Below are 19,821 nucleotides of genomic sequence, written 5' to 3' on the forward strand. Positions count from 1 at the left end.
GAGCCCAGCAGTAGGAGTGGTGAGAAACGTAGAGAGCTGGTTATTGCACTGAAAGAAAAAAATTAATATGACTACTTAATAACTGTCTAACCTGCTATATGCCATTCACTAAAGGGGATATGTTTTTATTGATTTCAGAGAGGAAGAGGGGGAAAGAGGGCTAGAAACATCAATGATGAGAGAGAATCATTGATCGGCTGCCTCTGCATGCCCCCCACCAGGGGTCAAGCCCATGACTCAGGCGTGTGCCCTGACCAGGAATGGAACCATAACCTCCTGGCTTATAGATCAGTGCTCAACCACTGAGCAACACCGGCCCAGCGAAGCAAGTGTTTTCGAACCCCAGTGAGCCTGTGAACCGCCCCTAGGGTCTCACTGAAAGGCAGGCCTGGGTGGGACCCAGGAATCTGCATTCCCAACAAAGCCCAGGTGCTGCCAGCACCGCTGGTCCTCCCACTGCAGCTGAGTGGCCATGAGGCTGGAAGAGCAGACGGGGAGACTCTGAACCTAATTTCACAGTGTGGGGAGGGTTGTTCTTTTCCTAAATATGTTTATTTGGAATGTTAAAAACCCACCCAGCCATAGCTGGTTTGGCTCAGTGGGTAGACTATGGACTGAAGTATCCCAGGTTCGATTCCAGTCAAGAGCGTAGGCCTGGGTTGTGGGCACAATCCCAGCAGGGGATGTGCAGGAGGCAGCCAGTCAATGATTCTCTCTCATCGTTGTTGTTTCTATCTCTTTATCCCTCTCCTTTTCTCTCTTTGAAATAAATAAAAATAGTAAAAAATTAAAATAAATAAAAAAATAAACCCACCCATTTCTGTGGAAATTTGCACATAATAAAATATAGTGCAGTGATTAAATCCAACACTTGATAGTTGCTTTTGAATGAAATGTGAAAGATTAGTTTCTAGCAAACTCATCCTAAGCCCAGAGTTAGAATTTTCAGTTGCCCAAACAGAAGAGAGTTCTGGTTGGTTGGTTGCTTAATTGGTTTGTTGGTTTGTTTGTTTGTTGGTTTGTTTGTTTGTTTGAAGAGGAAGAATTCCGGTTTCACTGAGTCCAGATGCAGAGTGAGGGTGCTGTGCAGACCTGGGGCTCAGCATAGCCTATGCCGCCCCCTGGGTCACTGTCTCCCGCTGTCTGTGTCTGAGAACTGTGTGAACAAAGTATCTTCGCCACTTTAGAAATCATTTCAGTCTTTCCAGGCACTCGCCCCGCGTATTTTATTTTAAATAATTGCGTTTGACCAGCTTCAAGCTAATCTTACTGCCATAGAGCCTCAGAGGTGATGGTAACGGGTTCTCACAGCATCCCTCCTTCTAAACATCCCCTCTATCACTGTCCCCATCACCATTTATGTTTTTACAGCCCGCCTGCTTGGGCATGGGTTTGTGAGTGTTTTATGAACCAAGCATTAGTTTGTGTACATATTTCAAAAAGACCGGTAGCCCTTAAGTCTCTAACATATCCCCATAGGCACTTATTCGTAGCTGAATTTCCATTTTCTGTAGTTCCATTGTGTTTTTTCCTTTGTGTTTGTTCCATTGTGTGGTATGTAAATGAGAAGTTTGAAATATAATCCAAAACGTATAGATGATTTGTTTGAAGATTTCTGTTGAATTTATAAAAGTGATTTTTTTTCCTTAAAATAAAATCGCTGTCTTTCATGAAAGATTTGCTTTCACATTAAATTCAATTTTTTTTTTTTTTTTTTTTTGTTAACTTGGTTTTCTGTTGTTTGAAATGTATGCAAGAGTAAAATTTCTTGTGTTGACTATTTCTTATCATGTAGTAGCCGCTACCTTTTTGCAGGATTTTGGAATACACATGAAAGGGGAGGGCAATGATAGGGTTTCCCATGAACCAATCACCAGTGGAGGGATGCGAGACCGGGGGGTGTGTAGGAATTAAACGTCTGGAGAAACAGGAGTTAAAATTTTTTTTTAATTAAATTATTATCTGTTTACATATACCATTGCCCCAGGAGCTGAAATGTTTGAATAAAGCTAGACAAAGGAAATACTTGGATGCCCCATGTGAATAGCATCTTTGGGGAATGAGGTCTCAGCCTAAAAGACCTGGTACAGAGCCAGCATCCACTCTGGCTGGCTTGAGCCTCTTTTTGCGTGAAATTTACCACGTCCGAATGTTGGTCACTCCTCGGGAATTTCCTTCTGCCTTTGCTTCCATGACACGCCGTCCTGTGGTTTTCTCCTGGTTGCCGTGTTTCTGTCTGCTCCTCCCTCCCCTCCCTAAGCAGCGGTGGAGGAGTGATCTGATCACACTTGTATGTAAACGTGAGTTCTGGGAAAGTGTGGCCGCGCCGTGGGGGAGCTATTTCAGTGCCTGCTGTTTACCGAGAACCACAGCAGGGGCGGGGAGAGGAGGCAGGTGCAGAGTCCCCGGTGAGAGGGGGGCTGAGGGTGTGGGGGAAGCCCGAGTGCCTGGTGCGTGGGCGTAGCTGGTGGTAGGCCCATGTGAAGTCTGTGTCCTTTACTGGGCCCAGGGCCTCCGAGGCAGTGGGGCTACCGGCTTGGAGCCAGGGACAGGAGGTGAGGGGTGTCCTCAAGGGACCTTAATTGGGTGCTTTTCTTTACAAGTGACTAGGGATCAGGTGAGAGTCTAGATTATCTTTAATGTACTATGTTGTTACAGCTTTTTGAAATTGTTGGCTTTAATAATCAGCATTTCAGGATTTCTGGATTCTAGGCCAATGTGGCATATCCAGCTATCTTCCGAAAACATGGCGTGTTCAACTGGGCTAAAGAGACAGCTTTGTCCCTGTGTTCACTTAAGAGGGAAGTTCCTCACCTGTAAACTGATTTCCTCCAAGACATCATATGGTAACTCAGAGGGTACAAATTTAGACTATTTTGGAAAGATAAGTATCATTTCCCCTTTGGTGTTAAAGTGACTCAGAAGCTCTTTTTTTAAAAATCTCCCCCAATTTGTCAGTTAATTTCAATTTTGGGAGTTTCATGTATCATAGAATTTGGAGTTTAATGTCATGGTTTTATCACCTGTTACCTTATAGATTAACAAACATACTTTGCAGGTTCATGATCGGCTTCTCTTGGCTAACTCAGGAGGGCTTTCATGTTCCCGAGTCCTGCTTATGGGCGACTAAGTAGGGCCCTGTTAGTCCAGGGACGTTTAGTCCAGGGACGTTTAGTCCAGCGACAGCCGAGTTCACAAACTCACGTGGCTTTTCTGCTCTAGCCTCTCCCGGGGGTCAGCCCAGCCTCCTATGAGATAAGACTATTCAATCAATCAGACCTTCCTAGTAAAGTTCAGGAAAAGTCCTTTGATCACTTCAGCGCAAAGTCAACATATATGTGCTTGTGGTGTCAGCGTCCATTTGTGGAAACACGAATGGCCAGGTGGGCCCTGGACTCGCATAGGTCATTTTGTTCTGGTCCAGCTGGTACCATATTTCACTGCAGAGACCCCGGAAGTCAGCTGAGACTGCGGTCCTTCAGGAATGGTAATGCTCTGCAGCCAGCTGGCTTCTCCCCGGGCCCACTCCGGAGTCTTGTCTTTGCAGGCAGCCCTTTGGCAGCTCCCCCGACGACCTGCTGTGCCCACACCCTGCCGCCGAGTCTCCCAGCGACGAGGGCGCTCTCCTGGACCAGCTGTACCTGGCCTTGCGGAACTTCGACGGCCTGGAGGAGATCGACAGAGCCCTGGGAATACCCGAGCTGGTCAGCCAGGTACGCGCAGGCGGGAGCTGGCGGGGGCTGGGCATCGCGTGGGCACAAAGACGTTCGTTTCCTTTTGCCCACGGATAATCCGCAGCCTGCGTCTTAGAATGCCTTCTCACCTCGGGCGCCCCTTTCTCCCCTCTCCTTGTGACTCCCTCGTAAACTCTGGCCCAAGAACGGAAAGCACTGGCGATGAGCTTTGTGCAGAATTTGGGTTATTCAGGGGAGAGGCAGAAACACGGGTCCAGCTCCCCTCTCGATGGGGCGGGCACGCAGAGGGGAGCACTGCTGCCCCGGTGACCTTGAGTCTTTCCTCTGAAACCCCGAACCCTGGTCACCGTACGAATCTTATGTCTGTGGGCCAGTGAGAGGAAGCTATTTGTTCTAAAAGAATACTTTGCACACACGGTAGCAGAAGTCAACTTAGAGGTCGCTGTAGCTCATTAATCATTTGGACCTTTGCATGGGCTAAGCCCACAACAATATTTAGGATATTTAAGCATAAGTTGGAACATAAAGAAGTTAATCCATTTCAGTGTACTCCATTAGCTTCCTTCCTCCTGGCACCTAGTTGGTACCTTAGAGTGAGTCTCTGCTGTGCGATTACTCTCTAGCAGCAATCTCATAAATTACCGAGCACAGTCCCATGAGATAACACAGCCTTTCTGAAGCTGGCTACCTAGCTAACCTGGTGTGAAGCCGCCTTTCTGATGAACTGTACAAGGAGGAACCTAGAAAAAACGGTCACGGTCGTGTTTCTGTCCTCCTCCCTGAGCAGCATGAGTCATCTTTGTTTCTTGTTACTAAGACGTACCTCCCAGTGTCGAATCAACTTCTTGCACATCTGACGCGCCATGAGGTCTGCGCCGAAGGTGGTGCAGTCACTGGAGACTTCTGAAGCATCAAAAACAGTCTCGTCATAATCCCCATAGTTCGCAGACTAAGTGGGAGTTCAGACTTGTCAATTCATTCTGAGAACGGCGGAGTGGAAAGAAATGACTTGAAATACAGCGAGAAAGGAAAATGGAGTTTGACTGTTTCCTGTGTGGCTGGCTGGCTCCGCCTTGGGTGGTAGTTAGAATTCAGCGTTCAGTGTTGTTGTCCTTGAGTTTTGTCTCGGTGACATTTTAAACTGTGATCCTTGGGTTTGCTGAGTGCATTGTTTTTATCAAGACTGGCGTCATTTCATCATGTAATATTTTAGTCTTGTTTTTTTTCCATTTCTTTGTATTACTCCTATTTTGTCTCAATCAAATACATCATTGTTATATTAAACTGAATTAAGGAAATGTGCTTATTAGTAGGTGAGGCTGGGAAGTGTGAAGTAGTAGTGGCCTTTATTTGTACTCATCAGAAATGTGTTTTCTTTGAAAGCGGAAATTAAATTTTCTGTTAAAGTTGGGCAAATACATATTTATTTTTTAATTGATTTTGAGAGAGAGAGGGAGAGAAAAATTGATGTGAGAGGGATACCTCCATCAGCTGCCTCCTGCATGCCCCTGGCATGTGCCCTGACCAGGGATCAAACCAGCAACCTTTTGGTGATTCCAGGCGATTCCCAAAACAACGGCCACACCAGCCAGGGCTAACGATGGGCAGGTATTTAAATTCTGAGGTAGTTTTGTGGATTTAGTTAGAATAGTAATTCAACAATGAATGGTTTCCCCCACACAGATACCTCCACATCTTCAAAACTATCATGGTGCCCTGGCCGAATGGCTCAGTTGATTAGAGCATCTTCCTGTGCACCAAAAGGTCGCAGGTTCGATTCCTGGTCAGGGTGCATACAGGAGGCAACCAATCAATGTCTCTCTCGCTCTCTCTCCCTCTCCCTTCCCCTCTGAAATCAATAAAGATATATATTTCTTAATAAAATAAAGGCAGTGTATCATACTGGTGAGTAGCTCAGGTCCTAAGTCACAGACTGGACTGGAAGCCAGGTTGGCCTCTCCAAGTCTCAGTTTCGTTATCTGCAAAATGGGGATAATGGGGATGGGGACCCCAACACTGCTGATCCCAGCTAGATTCCAAGGTGCTTGCTCATTAAAGAGAACTATGCCGCTATGAGTAATCTGTCCAGGAAACACGAAACACGCACATTTAAAGTCCAGGCCAGTATCTGATTGGTGGAGTGAGTAGGCAGCTTTCAGAGTCGTGGCCCATGCATCCCTTCCCTGGGAAGAAGTGGCAGGGACGTCAGGCCTGACCCCAGCTTCCTGCCGCACATAAAGGCTTTCCTAGAAAGAACAGTGAAGTCACCCTGAGAGTCCCTTTGTGGAGTGAGGATAGTGTCAAAAGCTCCAAACCTCTGGCGGTGAGAGAAACCGGCCTTAAGTGCCCTCCGCTGCTGTCCGTTTCTTTGTTTCTCTGTTTGATCCTCGGGCTTTCTCTCACAGAGCCAGGCAGTCGATCCGGACCAGTTCTCCAGCCAGGACTCCAACATGATGCTGGAGCAGAAGGCGCCCGTCTTCCCCCAGCAGTACGCGTCTCAGGCCCAGATGGCCCAGGGGAGCTACTCCCCGATGCAGGACCCCAACTTCCACAGCATGGGGCAGCGGCCCAGCTACGCCACACTCCGCATGCAGCCCAGACCCAGCCTCAGGCCCGCCGGCCTGGTGCAGAACCAGCCCAACCAGCTGCGGCTCCAACTGCAGCATCGCCTCCAAGCACAGCAGGTATGTGCCGGCGGGGGCCCGGAAGCCCGGGGGTGGGGAGGAGGGGCACAGGGAAGACAGATGTCAGGTGGAGCAGTAATCGTGCATCCTTTGGATGCCTTCGGTCTCATTCCCTGCTTTCTAGGAGGGTGAAACCTTCTCCAAGATGATCCTACAATTTCCATACTTCTCCTCTCTTTCTTTCTCCTCCACTAACTCCAGCACAGAGTAGTTATCCTTTAGTACCCTAACTCCATTCTTTACTAATGGTCTAATCTTGAGCTCTCTGAGCCTCAGTTTTCATTCTGTAAAATGGGCTTGTTGTACAGTACAGGGCGGTATATGTATATTTGAGGGACCCAACACAGTTCCGAGCCCAAACCGAGCACTCAGAACACCAGCTGCTCCTGTCAGGAGTCCTGTCTGTGACAAAAATGGTCCCTGCCAGCACCAAGCCCAGACAGGTGTCCGTGATACAGCAGTAATCATGTTGCGGCTTTCCAATCTCATTTCTCTGAGGGATGAGCACCTGCCTTTCTCTATCTTCCTCTTGGCCTCCTTTTCTGGTCGTTCTCCTCCCTTTCTCCCTCTCGGACAGTTTGTTTTCCCAACAGTCCAAAGTAAGTTCCCAGTGATGAGCAGGGTGACACCTCATTCCGAAATGGCTTCCACGCGAATCCAGCTGCAAGCCCAGGCTTCAGTGCCCAGCAGCAGGAGATGTTGGGTGGAAGGTTTGTTAGGAAGGTGATTTGAAATAAAATATACACTGAATGGCCAGATGATTATGATCTCTGAACGCATAATAATCTGGCCACTCAGTGTACTTCTCTTGAGTACCTCATTTATTTGATATCAAAGATACTATAAATGGTGCATCCAATCAGTTTTCCCCTTTGCACTGGCTGATAGAAAGCTCAGGGCAAATAGGTGGTTGATCTCCAGCAAAAGTCTACAATACTTTTGGTACCCATTGGAGATACAAATACACTGAGTGGCCAGATTATTATGCATTCAGAGATCATAATCATCTGGCCACTCACAGTATAGGGTTTTTTAAGTGCACTGATTCCTATGTGTATCCATTTAGAATCGCCAGCCTATTATGAATCAAATGAGCAATGTGTCCAATGTGTCCAACCTGACTCTGAGGCCTGGAGTACCAACACAGGTAAGGGGCTGCCCGCCATCACCTTTTGCTGGGTCCATTTCTCCCCCCCTTGATGTCCCGCGTGAAGTAACTTAGATGCCAGATGATCTGACGAACACAGGGGATCTGTAACATCATTCAGTCATCTTTCGTAGTTCTCCTAACCATTGCCATTGTTATTGCGGTGTAAGCAATTCCATTATTAATATGTTGTGTTCCATAAAGTTTTACTGCAAGCAAGAATCAGCGGACATAGAACTACTGCTCCTAAGAGAAGTAGATGGTTAGGTTCCTACAAGCCTCTGATCACAACATTTTCAGCAACCTAGCAATACATGACCTTGTGTTTCCATTTGAAAACAGCTCATTTGATATGTATTCTTCATTCTTTGACATTGAACTCACAGCCAGTAGTCCTGTAATTCACCTAATGTCATATTTCCTCCGTGAGGCACATCCGGGCCTCGTGCTCAGGAGCGTTGCCCGGCCCTGCAGCACTGCTCTCAGGAGCCCTCTGAAACAGCTTGGCCAACAAAAAGTGCTGCAGTGTGAAACGCGCGGAAGCAAGTATCCACAAACAGGACAGTTGTTTGCAGTCTGAGGGCAGGAGCCAGAAGGCGGAGTCAAGAGGGAGCTGGCACAGGGGGTCTCAAACTATCCACCACTTTGCACATGTCTGTAAATGACATGGTGGCAGTGCTGTGAATATTGATTTGGGATATAAATCTTTTTTAGTGAGGAAGGGAGTGCACAGATCAGAATCCACGAATAATGAGGGGCGGCTGTATATTGCTAGGGCCCCCTCCCCAAGTGCCGGCATCTCTTCTCGTCACTTGTCCCTGCCGCCTCTCTCCCTGCCTCTCTCAGCCTTTTCTGAGCCCTTTGAATGAGACTCTGAATTGCCATTCTCAAAGTTGAGGTCAGAGTCCTCTGACAGGAGGGACCCGACTTAAGTATCCTCTCACCTCGAGCCCCAAATTAATTGGTGCTTCCATTGCACTTACCTATGGACAACATTGGGCTTACCTGTGTACGTCATGGCATGTTTCAGAATAATCATCTCTGTAGAACTTAGATCAGGGGTCTTCAAACTACGGCCCGCGGGCCACATGCGGCCCGCAGAGGAGTCTGATCCGGCCCGCCAGGTTTTTTGGGCAGTGAGCGCAGCCGAGGTGTTACAGTAGGAATTAGTAGTTCATATAGTCCGGCCCTCCAGCTCTCTGAGGGACCGTGATCTGGCCCCCACTTTAAAAAGTTTGAGGACCCCTGACTTAGATGCTCACGTTCTTAACCACCAGTAGTCGCTCAGCTCTAGTGTTTTTTCCATGTAAATGTATTTTCCAAATAATTTTGCACGAGACTGTACCATTTTTTTATCCCATTTCTAATACACACTTTGTTTTTCCACCTGTGTCTACCCCAACGTTTTCCGCCCTGTGCTGCCCCGTTTCAGGCGCCTATTAATGCCCAGATGCTGGCCCAGAGGCAGAGGGAGATCCTGAACCAGCATCTCCGCCAGAGACAGATGCATCAGCAGCAGCAAGTTCAGCAAAGGACTTTGATGATGAGAGGCCAAGGGTTGAATATGACATCAAGCATGGTGGCTCCTAGCGGGATGCCCGCAACTATGAGCAACCCCCGGGTCCCCCAGACCAATGCACAGCAGTTTCCATTTCCTCCAAACTACGGTACTGGACTTACATCCCCACCACCTTTCTCCGGTCCTTTCTCCCCAGTGTCCCCCAGTCCTGGGTCACAGCTCCTCTCTCACAGCTCTTTGCATGGCTCCCAGATGGCTCTGGCTAACCAGGGGATGATAGGCAACCTGGGAGGACAGTTGGGGCCTGTCAGGAGTCCCCAGGTCCAGCACAGTACCTTCCAGTCTCTCAGCTCAGGTACCACTTTTCTCTGAGTGCAGGTCTTGCTTTAAGAATGACCGGAGTCCGTGTGAGTGTTCAGTGCATCTACCACTCGTGTGTGTGTGCGCGCGCGTGTATGGATCTTTGTGTTTATGTATGTCCGTGTCTGTAAACACAGGTGGATATATATGTATTTGTATTTGAACCTCTTAGTCTGACTCAAACAAATCAATAGACATACACAAAACGTTGAAAGCCATATAGAAATGTAAATATTAGAGACATTCTACAACTTTGAAAAAGAAAGACTTCAAAATTTGTACCAGATTTTTTATGAATAGATAATCCTTGAGAAATGCTCTATAGGATCCACAATGGAAGGCCTCTTGGTTTTCTTCCTATTGATTTGTTGTGTCAGCCTGAAGAGGCAAGTGTCATCAGTGTTAATATTCATGTGCATGTCATGTTCAATTAATAGTTGAATTATTGACAATTAATATTCAAAATGACTTTGCCTATCTTTTTCCAGCTTTATCTATAAGTAACTATCAAGTATTTGTGTTTCTTAAAAACACACACACACACACACACACACACACACACACACTAGAAAGATAATGTGTAGCTTTTTCCTGTGTGATCTTCAACTTTTCCTTTATAGCTAATTTAAATATTGATTAAATATGCATGTTTTACATGTCTTCTGGGCAAACATCACCCCTGAACTTCCCGAGAAGTTGCCTCCTTTGTTTCCCAATTCCTCTCCTCTGTTTCCTTCTTGATGGTTTAGAATAGTCTTCTCAGCATTTCTCCCCATTTAATCTAAATGCCACTTGAGCTGAAACCGGTTCGGCTCAGTGGTAGAGCGTCGGTCTGCGGACTGAAAGGTCCCAGGTTCAATTCCAGTCAAGGGCATGTACATTGGTAGCTTGCGGGCACATCCCCGGTAGGGGGTGTGCAAGAGGCAGCTGGTCGATGTTTCTCTCTCATCGATGTTTCTAGCTCTCTATCCCTCTCTCCTCCTCTCTGTAAAAAATCAATAAAATATATATTAAAAATAAATTAATTAAATTAAATAAATAAATAAAATAAATGCCACTTGATTCTAAACTGAACAGGAAGCTTGCCCTGAATGGTCCCCCTTCCTGCCTGTCCTGGAGAGCACTGCGCACCGGCGGGCCCTTCCTGCAGACAGACGAGCTCGCCTTACTTGTAAAAATGCATCTGCCTCACAGAGAGTGACATTAATTCTGTAAAAAACCAATTACTCAAATATGTTGACTTTTTATATATAGTGAAACTTCAGTTCTGTTTAAACAGTCCTTATAGCGACATATAAAAGTTTAAAGACTATTTCGGGTTAAAGAAAAGTATATGTTTGAGCGTTCTTGATTTGGAAAGGTTTATGAGGGAAAAGAATACTTTCTCTCTCTACCTCCAGCCATGATGGTTCATAGGGTTCCTAGGCACCCCTGTAACTGCTCTGAGGATTAAGACGTGGAGATATTTTTCTTCACACGTTTTATCCCGCCTTGGAATCTTTTTAAAATACATGTCGTTAACCAGTACATGGGCAGACACTTGAAAGTAATGTTCTGTGTGTGTTTAACTTGAATGCTCGCTGTCTTTTCCCCTCGTCACTGCAATCCAACTAACAGTCTCCTTTGGGTTTCTCTCTTGGTTTTTCAGGAATGAGTCAGCAGCCTGACCCCGGTTTCTCTGGGGCCACCACCCCCCAGAGCCCCCTCATGTCGCCCCGGATGGCGCACACGCAGAGCCCCATGCTGCAGCAGGCCCAGGCCAGCCCCGCCTACCAGGCCTCCTCCGACATGAACGGATGGGCACAGGGGTCCATGGGTGGGAACAGGTATGTGTGCCTCTGTGTCCTTTTTATATACATGATCACCAGGGAGTCTTCCCATAGACCACACGTCTCTCTTCTGTGGTTTTCTTTACACAAGCAAGCGATACCAGATAAACTGCTAAGCAAGCCAGCTTGCTTTTTCCAGGGCAGAGGTCACCAGAATTTGAAAAAGCTTAGTCTGAAGTCTCTTCCTTGGCAGTAAAAGGAACCCCCTCAGAAGGTAGCACCCCGGCAGTGTATGAACTGCTGAAGAAGGCAGTGCCCGGGAAGCCATCCTTATCAGTGCGAATAAGAAGAGGGAACGGCCGAAACCGGTTTGGCTCAGTGGATAGAGCGTCGGCCTGCGGACTGAAGGGTCCCAGGTTCGATTCTGATCAAGGGCATGGACTTTGGTTGCGGGCACATCCCCAGTAGGGGGTGTGCAAGAGGCAGCTGATTGATGATTCTCTCTCATCGATATTTCTAACTATCCCTCTCTGAAAAAATCAATAAAATATATTTTTTAAAAGAAAGAAAGAGGGGGAGAATCCAAGATGGCTGCTCGGGTAGGCAACTAGCCACAGCCGCACACAACAATTTTAATAAAATACAACTAAAATATAAAATGGACATTACCCAGAACTACAGGAAAGTCGACTGACTGGAAATCCTACAACAAGAAGCAAGGAGAAAACCAGAAGGAAGCGCGGAGGAGCTGTAAAAGCCCAAGGTACGGAGACACGCGGCGCGCGAGAAGAGGACGGAGCCGGAGAGGAGGGAGGCCGAGTGCCTGACGGGCGTTCCCTAGCGGAAAGGAGATAAAACTCCGACTGTGCTGGGCCCCCGACTGCTCTGAACCCCAGTTCTGGGCCAGACCCCGGGGACTCAGGCTCAGCCATAGGGAGCCGGGCTGTAAGTCGGAACCCCGGGGTAGCAGAGAAAGGAGGTTCCGGAGGCGCGCACACTGCCCCCAGAGAAGGGACGGTCGGCTGTGCCGCGGGATTGCCCTGACGGGAAGGAGACTGGGGCTCCAGACTGCTCTGAACGCCACCTCCAACTCCACTTCCAACTGAACTGAACCCCAATACCGGGCTCATTGGGGGAGAGCATAGACTGTTTGGCAGCAGGCGAAAATCGAGGGCACCTTTCTCTCAGAGGCGCCGGCAGCGAGCACTGAAGGACCCGCATAGGGCGGGGCTGACGGAAGCCAAAGCTGCAGGCTCCACCCTGAAACCCCGTCCCATCTGTAACTGCGAAATGCGACAACAAAATAGATCACAAACGAAAGAAATGGAGGACAAAAAGCGTCTGGATATAGAGTTCAAATCTACGCTTATAAGGTTTTTCAAGAATTTCCTAGAAAAGATGGATAAGGCCTATGAGGATATGAAAAGAGATCAACTAGAATTAATAAGGAGTCAACAAGAAATGATAAGGGATCAACAAGAAATAAAGAATACATTGTCTGAAATAAAAAATATTCTACAGAGTCCTAAAAACAGAAGGGAAGATCGCAAGAATCAAGTCAAAGATTTGGAACATAAAGAGCCAGAAGACACTCCTCCACAGAAGCTAGAAGGCAAGAGAATCCAGAAAATTGAAGATAATGTAAGAAACCTCTGGGACAACTTCAAGCGAACCAACATCAGAATTATGGGGGTTCCAGAAGATGAGAGAGAGCAAGATATCGAAAACATACTGAAAGAAATAGTGACAGAAAACTTCCCCCACCTGGTGAAAGAATTTGACTTACAAGTCCAGGAAGCGCACAGAACTCCAAACAAAAGGAATCCAAAGAGGACCACACCGAGACACATCATTATTAAAATTCCAAGAGCAAAAGATAAAGAGAGAATATTAAAAGAAGCAAGAGCAAAGAAGGTAGTAACTTATAAAGGAGCACCTATACGATTGTCAGCTGACTTCTCAACAGAAACCATGCAGGCCAGAAGGGAATGGCAAGAAATATTCAAGGTGATGAATAGCAAGAACCTACAGCCAAAAATAAGCTACCCAGCAAAGCTATCACTCAGAATCGAAGGCCAGATAAAGAGCTTCACTAATAAAAAAAAGCTAAAGGAGTTCATCACCACCAAACCAGAATTATATGAATTGCTGAAGGGGGTTCTTTCAGAAGAGAAAGTAAACAAAGATAAAAATTATGAACAACAAATACGTAATTATCAACAAGTGAATCTAAAAACCAAGGAAATTAAAAAAATCTGATGAACAATATTAACTGTTGAATATAATAGAATCAGAGGTATGGAAGGGGAGTGAACTGACGATTCTTGGGGAAAAGGGGAGAGGGGGGCGTGGGAAGAGACTGAACATAAACTGTGCACCTATGGATGAGGACAATGGGGAGAGGGGAAAGGGCAGAGGGTGGGGTGGGAACCTGGTGGAGGAGAGCAATGGTGGGGGGGGGGGGGAAGGAACATTTGTAATAATATGAAAAATAAAAACTTATTAAAAAAAATAAAATAAAAAAATAAAAAAATAAATTAAATTTTTAAAAAAAAAAAAAAGAAAGAAAGAAAGAAAAGGGAATGACCACAAAGCTTGTCCGCTACAGACACAAAAGTGGGCAGCAGCCTTCCAGGCCTTCACGGTGCTGTGGCCGCCCCTGCAGCCCATTCAGCACTTCAGGCCCTGCTGCTTCTGGCCTCGGTCCTGCTGGCTGTCCCGCCTGAGTTCTCTCCGCCTGGGCTCCTTCCCTCGGGAGGAAATGCCGGAGGAGCAAGTGCTCCCAGCTGCCTGCCTGTTTGCACCAGGCGCTGACATTGTCATCTTCTCGTTGCATTCCAGCATGTTTTCACAGCAGTCCCCACCGCACTTCGGGCAGCAAGCGAACACCAGCATGTACAATAACAATATGAACATCAACGTATCCATGGCGACCAACACAGGCGGGATGAGCAACATGAACCAGATGACAGGACAGATCAGCATGACCTCAGTGACCTCCGTGCCTACATCAGGGCTGTCCTCCATGGGTCCCGAGCAGGTGAGCACCCCGAGGAGCCCCTGTCTCCCAATCATCAGGTTTTGTCTGTTTCTTCATTTCAGTGAACCTTCCCTCGTATCCAGCGTCTGCTGTCAACTCCCACGTTTATTTTGAGGAGTGTTTTTTCACCTATGTTAGTGCGATTATCAGGAATACTTGTTAAATGACAAAATACACATCAAAGAATTTCTGACTGCTCAAGCAACTTTGAAAACATTTCTTAACTTTCTTGTCATTTAAATTTTTCTCTTATTTGATGAATTTAGCATCAGCTAGAATGAATCTCTGAACATGGAATGGTGATTGTGCTTTCTAGATAGCTTTATTTGGATTTTTAGTTTAAGAACTGATTTTTTTTTTTTTTTTTTTTTCTAAACATAAAACCAGATGAATCACAGGCTAAGCTTCCTGCCATCCAATTAGCTTTAAATTTTACTTTACTCCTGTGAGGAGACTGACAGGGTTGACCCAAAACTAGTTCTGTCATCTTTGGATGTGGGTGCCATGGTTCTCTTGTCTGTGTTTTTTTAATGGTCCTGTTTTGGGTTGAGTAACATTGAAACAGTTCTCCCACTCCTAAATACATACCAGTTCCACTGATGGGGAAGAGACTCAAAGCATCTGGTATCTCAGAAGCCAGCCTGGGACTCAGAAAGCTGGGTAGGGCTTAGCCAGAAGTAAAGGTGTGGGTTAATAATTTTAAAATTGTGTTTATAGAAAATCTTATTTTCAAGGGGCGCAAAATGCTTGGCATTCTACTTCCTGAGTAGTTCATTCAAAGTGTAGATGTGGCCCTGACCGGTTTGGCTCAGTGAATAGAGCGTCAGCCTGCGGAGTCAAGGGTCCCAGGTTGATTCCGGTCAAGGGCATGTACCTTGGTTGCGGGCACATCCCCAGTAGGGGTTGTGCAGGGGGCGGCTGATCGATGTTTCTCTCCCATCGATGTTTCTAACTCTCTATCCTTCTCTCTTCCTCTCTGTAAAAAATCAATAAAATATATATTTTTTTAAAAAAGTGTAGATGTGGCAAGGACCCTGAATCGGATTTCATATCTGGAGAAATCGGGGCAGGGAAAGTGTAAATGACTTACCCAATAAGCCATTGACAGCACCATGAATTTCCATTAGATCACACATGTGAGAAAGGTGAAGATTAAGTTGGATTAGGTCTGTTTCATTCTGAGGTTGGTAAACCACAATTTACTAAAAAGTTATAGAATTTTGCAGTGCTCCCATGTTTTTATTCTGTAAGAAGATGTTAATAAAAAATCATAGTTGTGCGTGAGTGTTGAGGTTGAGTTTTGCATAAAAATGGGCCTCTAGTGGTTCCTGATTTGCTTTCTAGGAGAAGTGATGGCTGCTGAGATGGTCTAATCCTAGTCAACCCACCCAAGTGTAACTGATGCATTTATAACAGTCCAGATTGCTCTGAAACTTTTGCATGGATTTCAGCCTTTCGAATATCAGTTATTTTGGAAGCCCCCAAAACACAATCCTCTACCAGCATTTGTACGTTCACTTTGTCATCGGTAAGCTCGCTTAGTCTTGGAAGAGTCCCCAAATTCAGATTCACACTGGCTCTGACTCATCTATAACTTTCTGAGTAACCAAGGCTATGAGGAGCCTCTCAGATGTCTTCGAAGTCCCAAATATGAGTGAGTCATTAGTGTCATTCAGCCCCCAAAATGAACATGATATGGTATGAAAATGTTCCTAAGATGATCATCTCCATTGAATTTAGATACAGAATACAAATAAAATATAATTTGAAGGCAGCTAGTATATGAACATGTGTTTGTTTTCATGTTTCTCCATACGCTAGAGGACTGCCATTTTTACACTGTCATCTTTCCCATCATTGACTCCTAAGATCCAGCAAGAGGAAGGCTGGTGGTTTGGTGTTCCACACCACCCTTCTGGGCGTCCCGCTAAAAATACCTGTTGTCCTGTCTTATTGTCCTCAGGTTAACGATCCTGCTCTGAGGGGAGGCAGCCTTTTCCCAAACCAGCTGCCTGGAATGGATATGATTAAGCAGGAGGGAGACGCATCACGGGTAAGAGACAGTGAAGAAATGTGCGAATTGGGTAAAGTGAGCACGAATGTTTTATGGACCAAAATTGGCAGTGATTGAAGATAGTTAGAATGCTTATGATTTTTTTTTTAATATCTCCTAATTTTATCTGACTTACAATAGTTCTGTATGAGTAATTATCCCTTGAAACTGATTTTAATTGAGCTGACGGTGATGTATGAATTAAGAACACTAATTTTGCCCTGGGATGATATCATAGCAAAGCACAACATCAAGTGGCGATGAGTTAGTCGTATTAGGGCAAACCATTGAATTTGTTTACATGTTTGTCTGCATTCCCTTTTGTTTAGGCAACAATCTTGTGTATTATTTTGACAGTTGTTCTAAGGAGAGTAATATTACCATGTTTAACACACAGTCTTGGAAAAGTAGACTAATTAGTGCTTAGAACCCAGCGCCTGGCGGGCCTTGCAGGGGCTTTGTTACAGGAAAGCCCTTAACAATTGCCCTGGGGGGCTCTTAAGACAAGGGATGTGTGACCACTAGATACTCTCTCTTTAAGTTAAAAATTCCCTCTCAATGGAGAAAATGTAGAATTGATGTTGAATTCCCTACAAAAATAAATGGCTCTTGGGTGGTCTTATTGAGATGACCATTCAAGCTTAGAAAGCAGCCGGTGGGTTTTAACGGCAGAGTGTGTGCCCTTGCCTGTGTGGCACCTCGTTGAGAGAACACACCTGGCCCGGAGGCCTGTGGGCGGGAGTCCAGGAGGTGTCACCTTCTATGCACCCAGATGCACAGCCCGTCCCAATGGTGGACGGGTCGGTATAGAAGCTCAAGCAGGGAACGGAGCCTGTTTCCTCTGGGCCGTGTGTTTAGAATAAAGTGCCTTCGCATGAGGTTTGAAGTTGGCTGGCGCCTCCCAGATGCCAGTCCTGCCTCCTGTGCACTGCGCCTCGGGGGGGGGGGGGGGGGGGGGAGGGCAGGAGACAGGGGGGGACTGGAGCTCAGGGGTGATTATGTGAGAGTAGAGACTTGGGGCCTGGGCTGCACCTCCCAGGAATGGCAAGCTTATTCGTGCCGAGGCTCCCCCAGAGGACAGCCAGCTGAGCCCAAGGACAGGGGCTGAACCTCCGAGCACAGAGTGTCTGTCGGGGGGACCGAGTCCATCAGGCCTCCCTCCCGCACCTTTCGGCGTGGCGGGGGGCTGGCCCTCCACTGGGTGGGATGAGGCTCCAGCAGCACCTCCAGGGCCAGGCCAGCAGCCAGCCCCCCTCCTGTCTGCCGCCCGGTCTCCCTCTGCCTCTGCATCACCTCCTCACAGAAAGCCCGGCCTGGGTGAGGCAGAGCGCTCGCTCTTCTTTAAAATCACAGGCGCCCGGCGTGTATTGAGCACTCACTGCACGCCCGTTCTCGCTGAGCTTTGTCTAAGTGACCTCGTTGGAACCACACAAGTGTTGGCACAAGTACAGCTTTGCCAGGTAGAGCCCTGCCCGGGGTCCCACACAGCAGGGAGTGAGCCCGGGCTCTGAGCTCCTTGTGTGGCCTCCGCCCTGTCCTCTCCTGGGGCTTCCCTCCGGGCGTCAGACGGCTAACACTGGAGAAGGCCCCACAGGAGCGGGCTACCTCCTGCTGCTGCCAGTCCGCAGGGAAGAGAGAGACCCTGAGCCGAGCCCTCAGCCTCAAGCACTGGTTCCTAACCTTGGGGTGGGGAGGAACCTCCAAGAGAGGGGATGGCTTGTGGTCTCTAACCGAGCCTCCCAGCATTTTTTAAGTGTGAAGAGTGAAGCTCAGGATTAGGTCATCTACCCAAGCTCACGCAGCTCGGAAGTGGTGGGCCAGATCATAGGAGCAGCACCGGAGAAAGAGGGGAGAGGCAGGAACGCCCAAGCTCCACTAACGGCAGAGCGGGCGCTGGGTGAGAGGCGAGCGCTGGGCAGGGTGGGCCCGGAGCGCCCAGGCGCCAGATGGGCACCCACTAGGCCTGGCATGGAAGGGTTACCGTTAGGGTCACCAAAGGCGACTTCGGTGGTACAGGAGGCCCTCCAGTAGAGGTGCCTTCGGAACCGAGGGGTTCGTTTGCACCCTCTCACGTCCTCTGTTTCTCCCCGTCCCCTCCTGAGTCAGCTTACCCACCTGTCCTCTGTTGATGCCGAGTGTTAAGGCCAGAGAACAGTCTGTCACGGACACTCTTGTTTCCTCAGAGAAGGCTGTGTACAGTATATCCCTCCTAATCCAGGAGTAACAGCGACATCACTGCCCGTGTCGCCGGCCGCTGACGTGGGCGCAGAGGCCTCGGGCACTCACCCCAGGGGCTGTGCTGTGCTCTGTGCGGCGGCAAACCAAAGAAAGGACTTGTCTCAGAGTGTTTATTGGTGATCGGGTTCTATTTGCCGACCTCTCAACCACTGTGACTCATTATTAATGGAATCTGTCTTCCATTTGTCTGTAAGTGGAGATTAAAATTATAGCTTGCTTTCAGCAGATTTGGTATATACAATTGTGGACTTACCCAAAAACCATGTAGAGAAGGGCGGGTATTTTATTTTAACTAACATGTATAGGACCTGTCATAGCAGTCCTTTATATTTTCATATTTATACCTATTAAAATTGAGTTCGCTGCCCAGTCTCATGGCTCTTGGATAAAGCATAGGTGTAATTACTGGTATTTACTGGTGTTAGATAGAAACTAGGACTCGCTTTGAGTTGGTGATGATGCTGACGATGACATGCACTGAGCATTTATTATGTCCCAGGAACTGTTGAAACGCTCTGTGTGCATTCTTTTGTTTAATCCTCACACAGCTCTAAGGAATATTAAGTCAAAAGGGTTCGGTGACTCCTCGCTCCCTGCACAGCTGGATGGCACGCCCCACCCGGCCACTGGCGACACACGCCACCCGCGCTCTGCGTCTGTCACTAACCCGAGTCTGCCTCAGAGCCGCTCACTGATGGCGGTCCATGTTAAAGAACCGTGCCTTAAAGTTCTGAAGGATATAAATCTTCTCCATTAGCATTTTTTTCCAGATTAACTGGAATTTGAAGGATTTTTTTTTTCCCATATTTCAGTCAGAACCTTCAAGTATTTCCATGCAAAATCATGTAGTGACACAAATTAGGGATAAACATTACCCAGAAAAGTACACTGCGTGTTCTTCTATAAGAGAGAATATAATTGGGGGGTGTCCTGGGCTCATTTTTCAAGTTGTGGTTGGGGGTTGAGGGGGGGATTGTGTAAGTGCCCGGGCAGGTAACTGCACCTCTGGCTCCTGGGTCTCATGAGCCGGCCAGTTTCCCCAGATGGCTTTCCGAGGAGCTCTGGTGCTCATTGTTCTGGGTTGATTTCCTCCCTGGTCTTACTTAACCTAGATCACCATTCATGGCCCTGGTGTGCTAAAATTCTGTGTCTCAGTATCTAAATCCCAGGAGCAGGTAGTTGTTATACGTTCCCACAGCAACTGATGTTTCCCTCCCATAACTCGGATGACGCTCTTCTCTAATTGCCTTCCTGGCCCATTCAGCCGTGTTTTGACCAGGAATGGCTTGTTATGATTATATCCCCAGAACCTGGCA

The 19,821-nt window shown here is 47.3% G+C and overlaps 1 protein-coding gene across 7 annotated transcripts in view; it reads left to right on the forward strand.

The window, feature by feature from the left end:
- The window catches only part of NCOA2 (nuclear receptor coactivator 2), a 255,129-nt gene that overhangs the window by 230,468 nt on the left and 4,840 nt on the right, over positions 1 to 19,821 (forward strand). For all 7 annotated transcript variants that reach the window (XM_084864342.1, XM_084864345.1, XM_084864348.1 and 4 more), the window contains 7 exons: positions 3,548 to 3,713; positions 6,101 to 6,379; positions 7,446 to 7,526; positions 8,959 to 9,193; positions 11,054 to 11,231; positions 14,016 to 14,214; positions 16,178 to 16,267. In XM_084864342.1, the coding sequence (XP_084720468.1) occupies positions 3,548 to 3,713; positions 6,101 to 6,379; positions 7,446 to 7,526; positions 8,959 to 9,193; positions 11,054 to 11,231; positions 14,016 to 14,214; positions 16,178 to 16,267 (1,228 nt within the window). The remainder of the gene's footprint in view (positions 1 to 3,547; positions 3,714 to 6,100; positions 6,380 to 7,445; positions 7,527 to 8,958; positions 9,194 to 11,053; positions 11,232 to 14,015; positions 14,215 to 16,177; positions 16,268 to 19,821) is intronic.

Source organism: Pipistrellus hanaki, assembly GCF_964339955.1.
Source record: "Pipistrellus hanaki genome assembly, chromosome: 17".
NCBI lineage: Eukaryota > Metazoa > Chordata > Mammalia > Chiroptera > Vespertilionidae > Pipistrellus > Pipistrellus hanaki.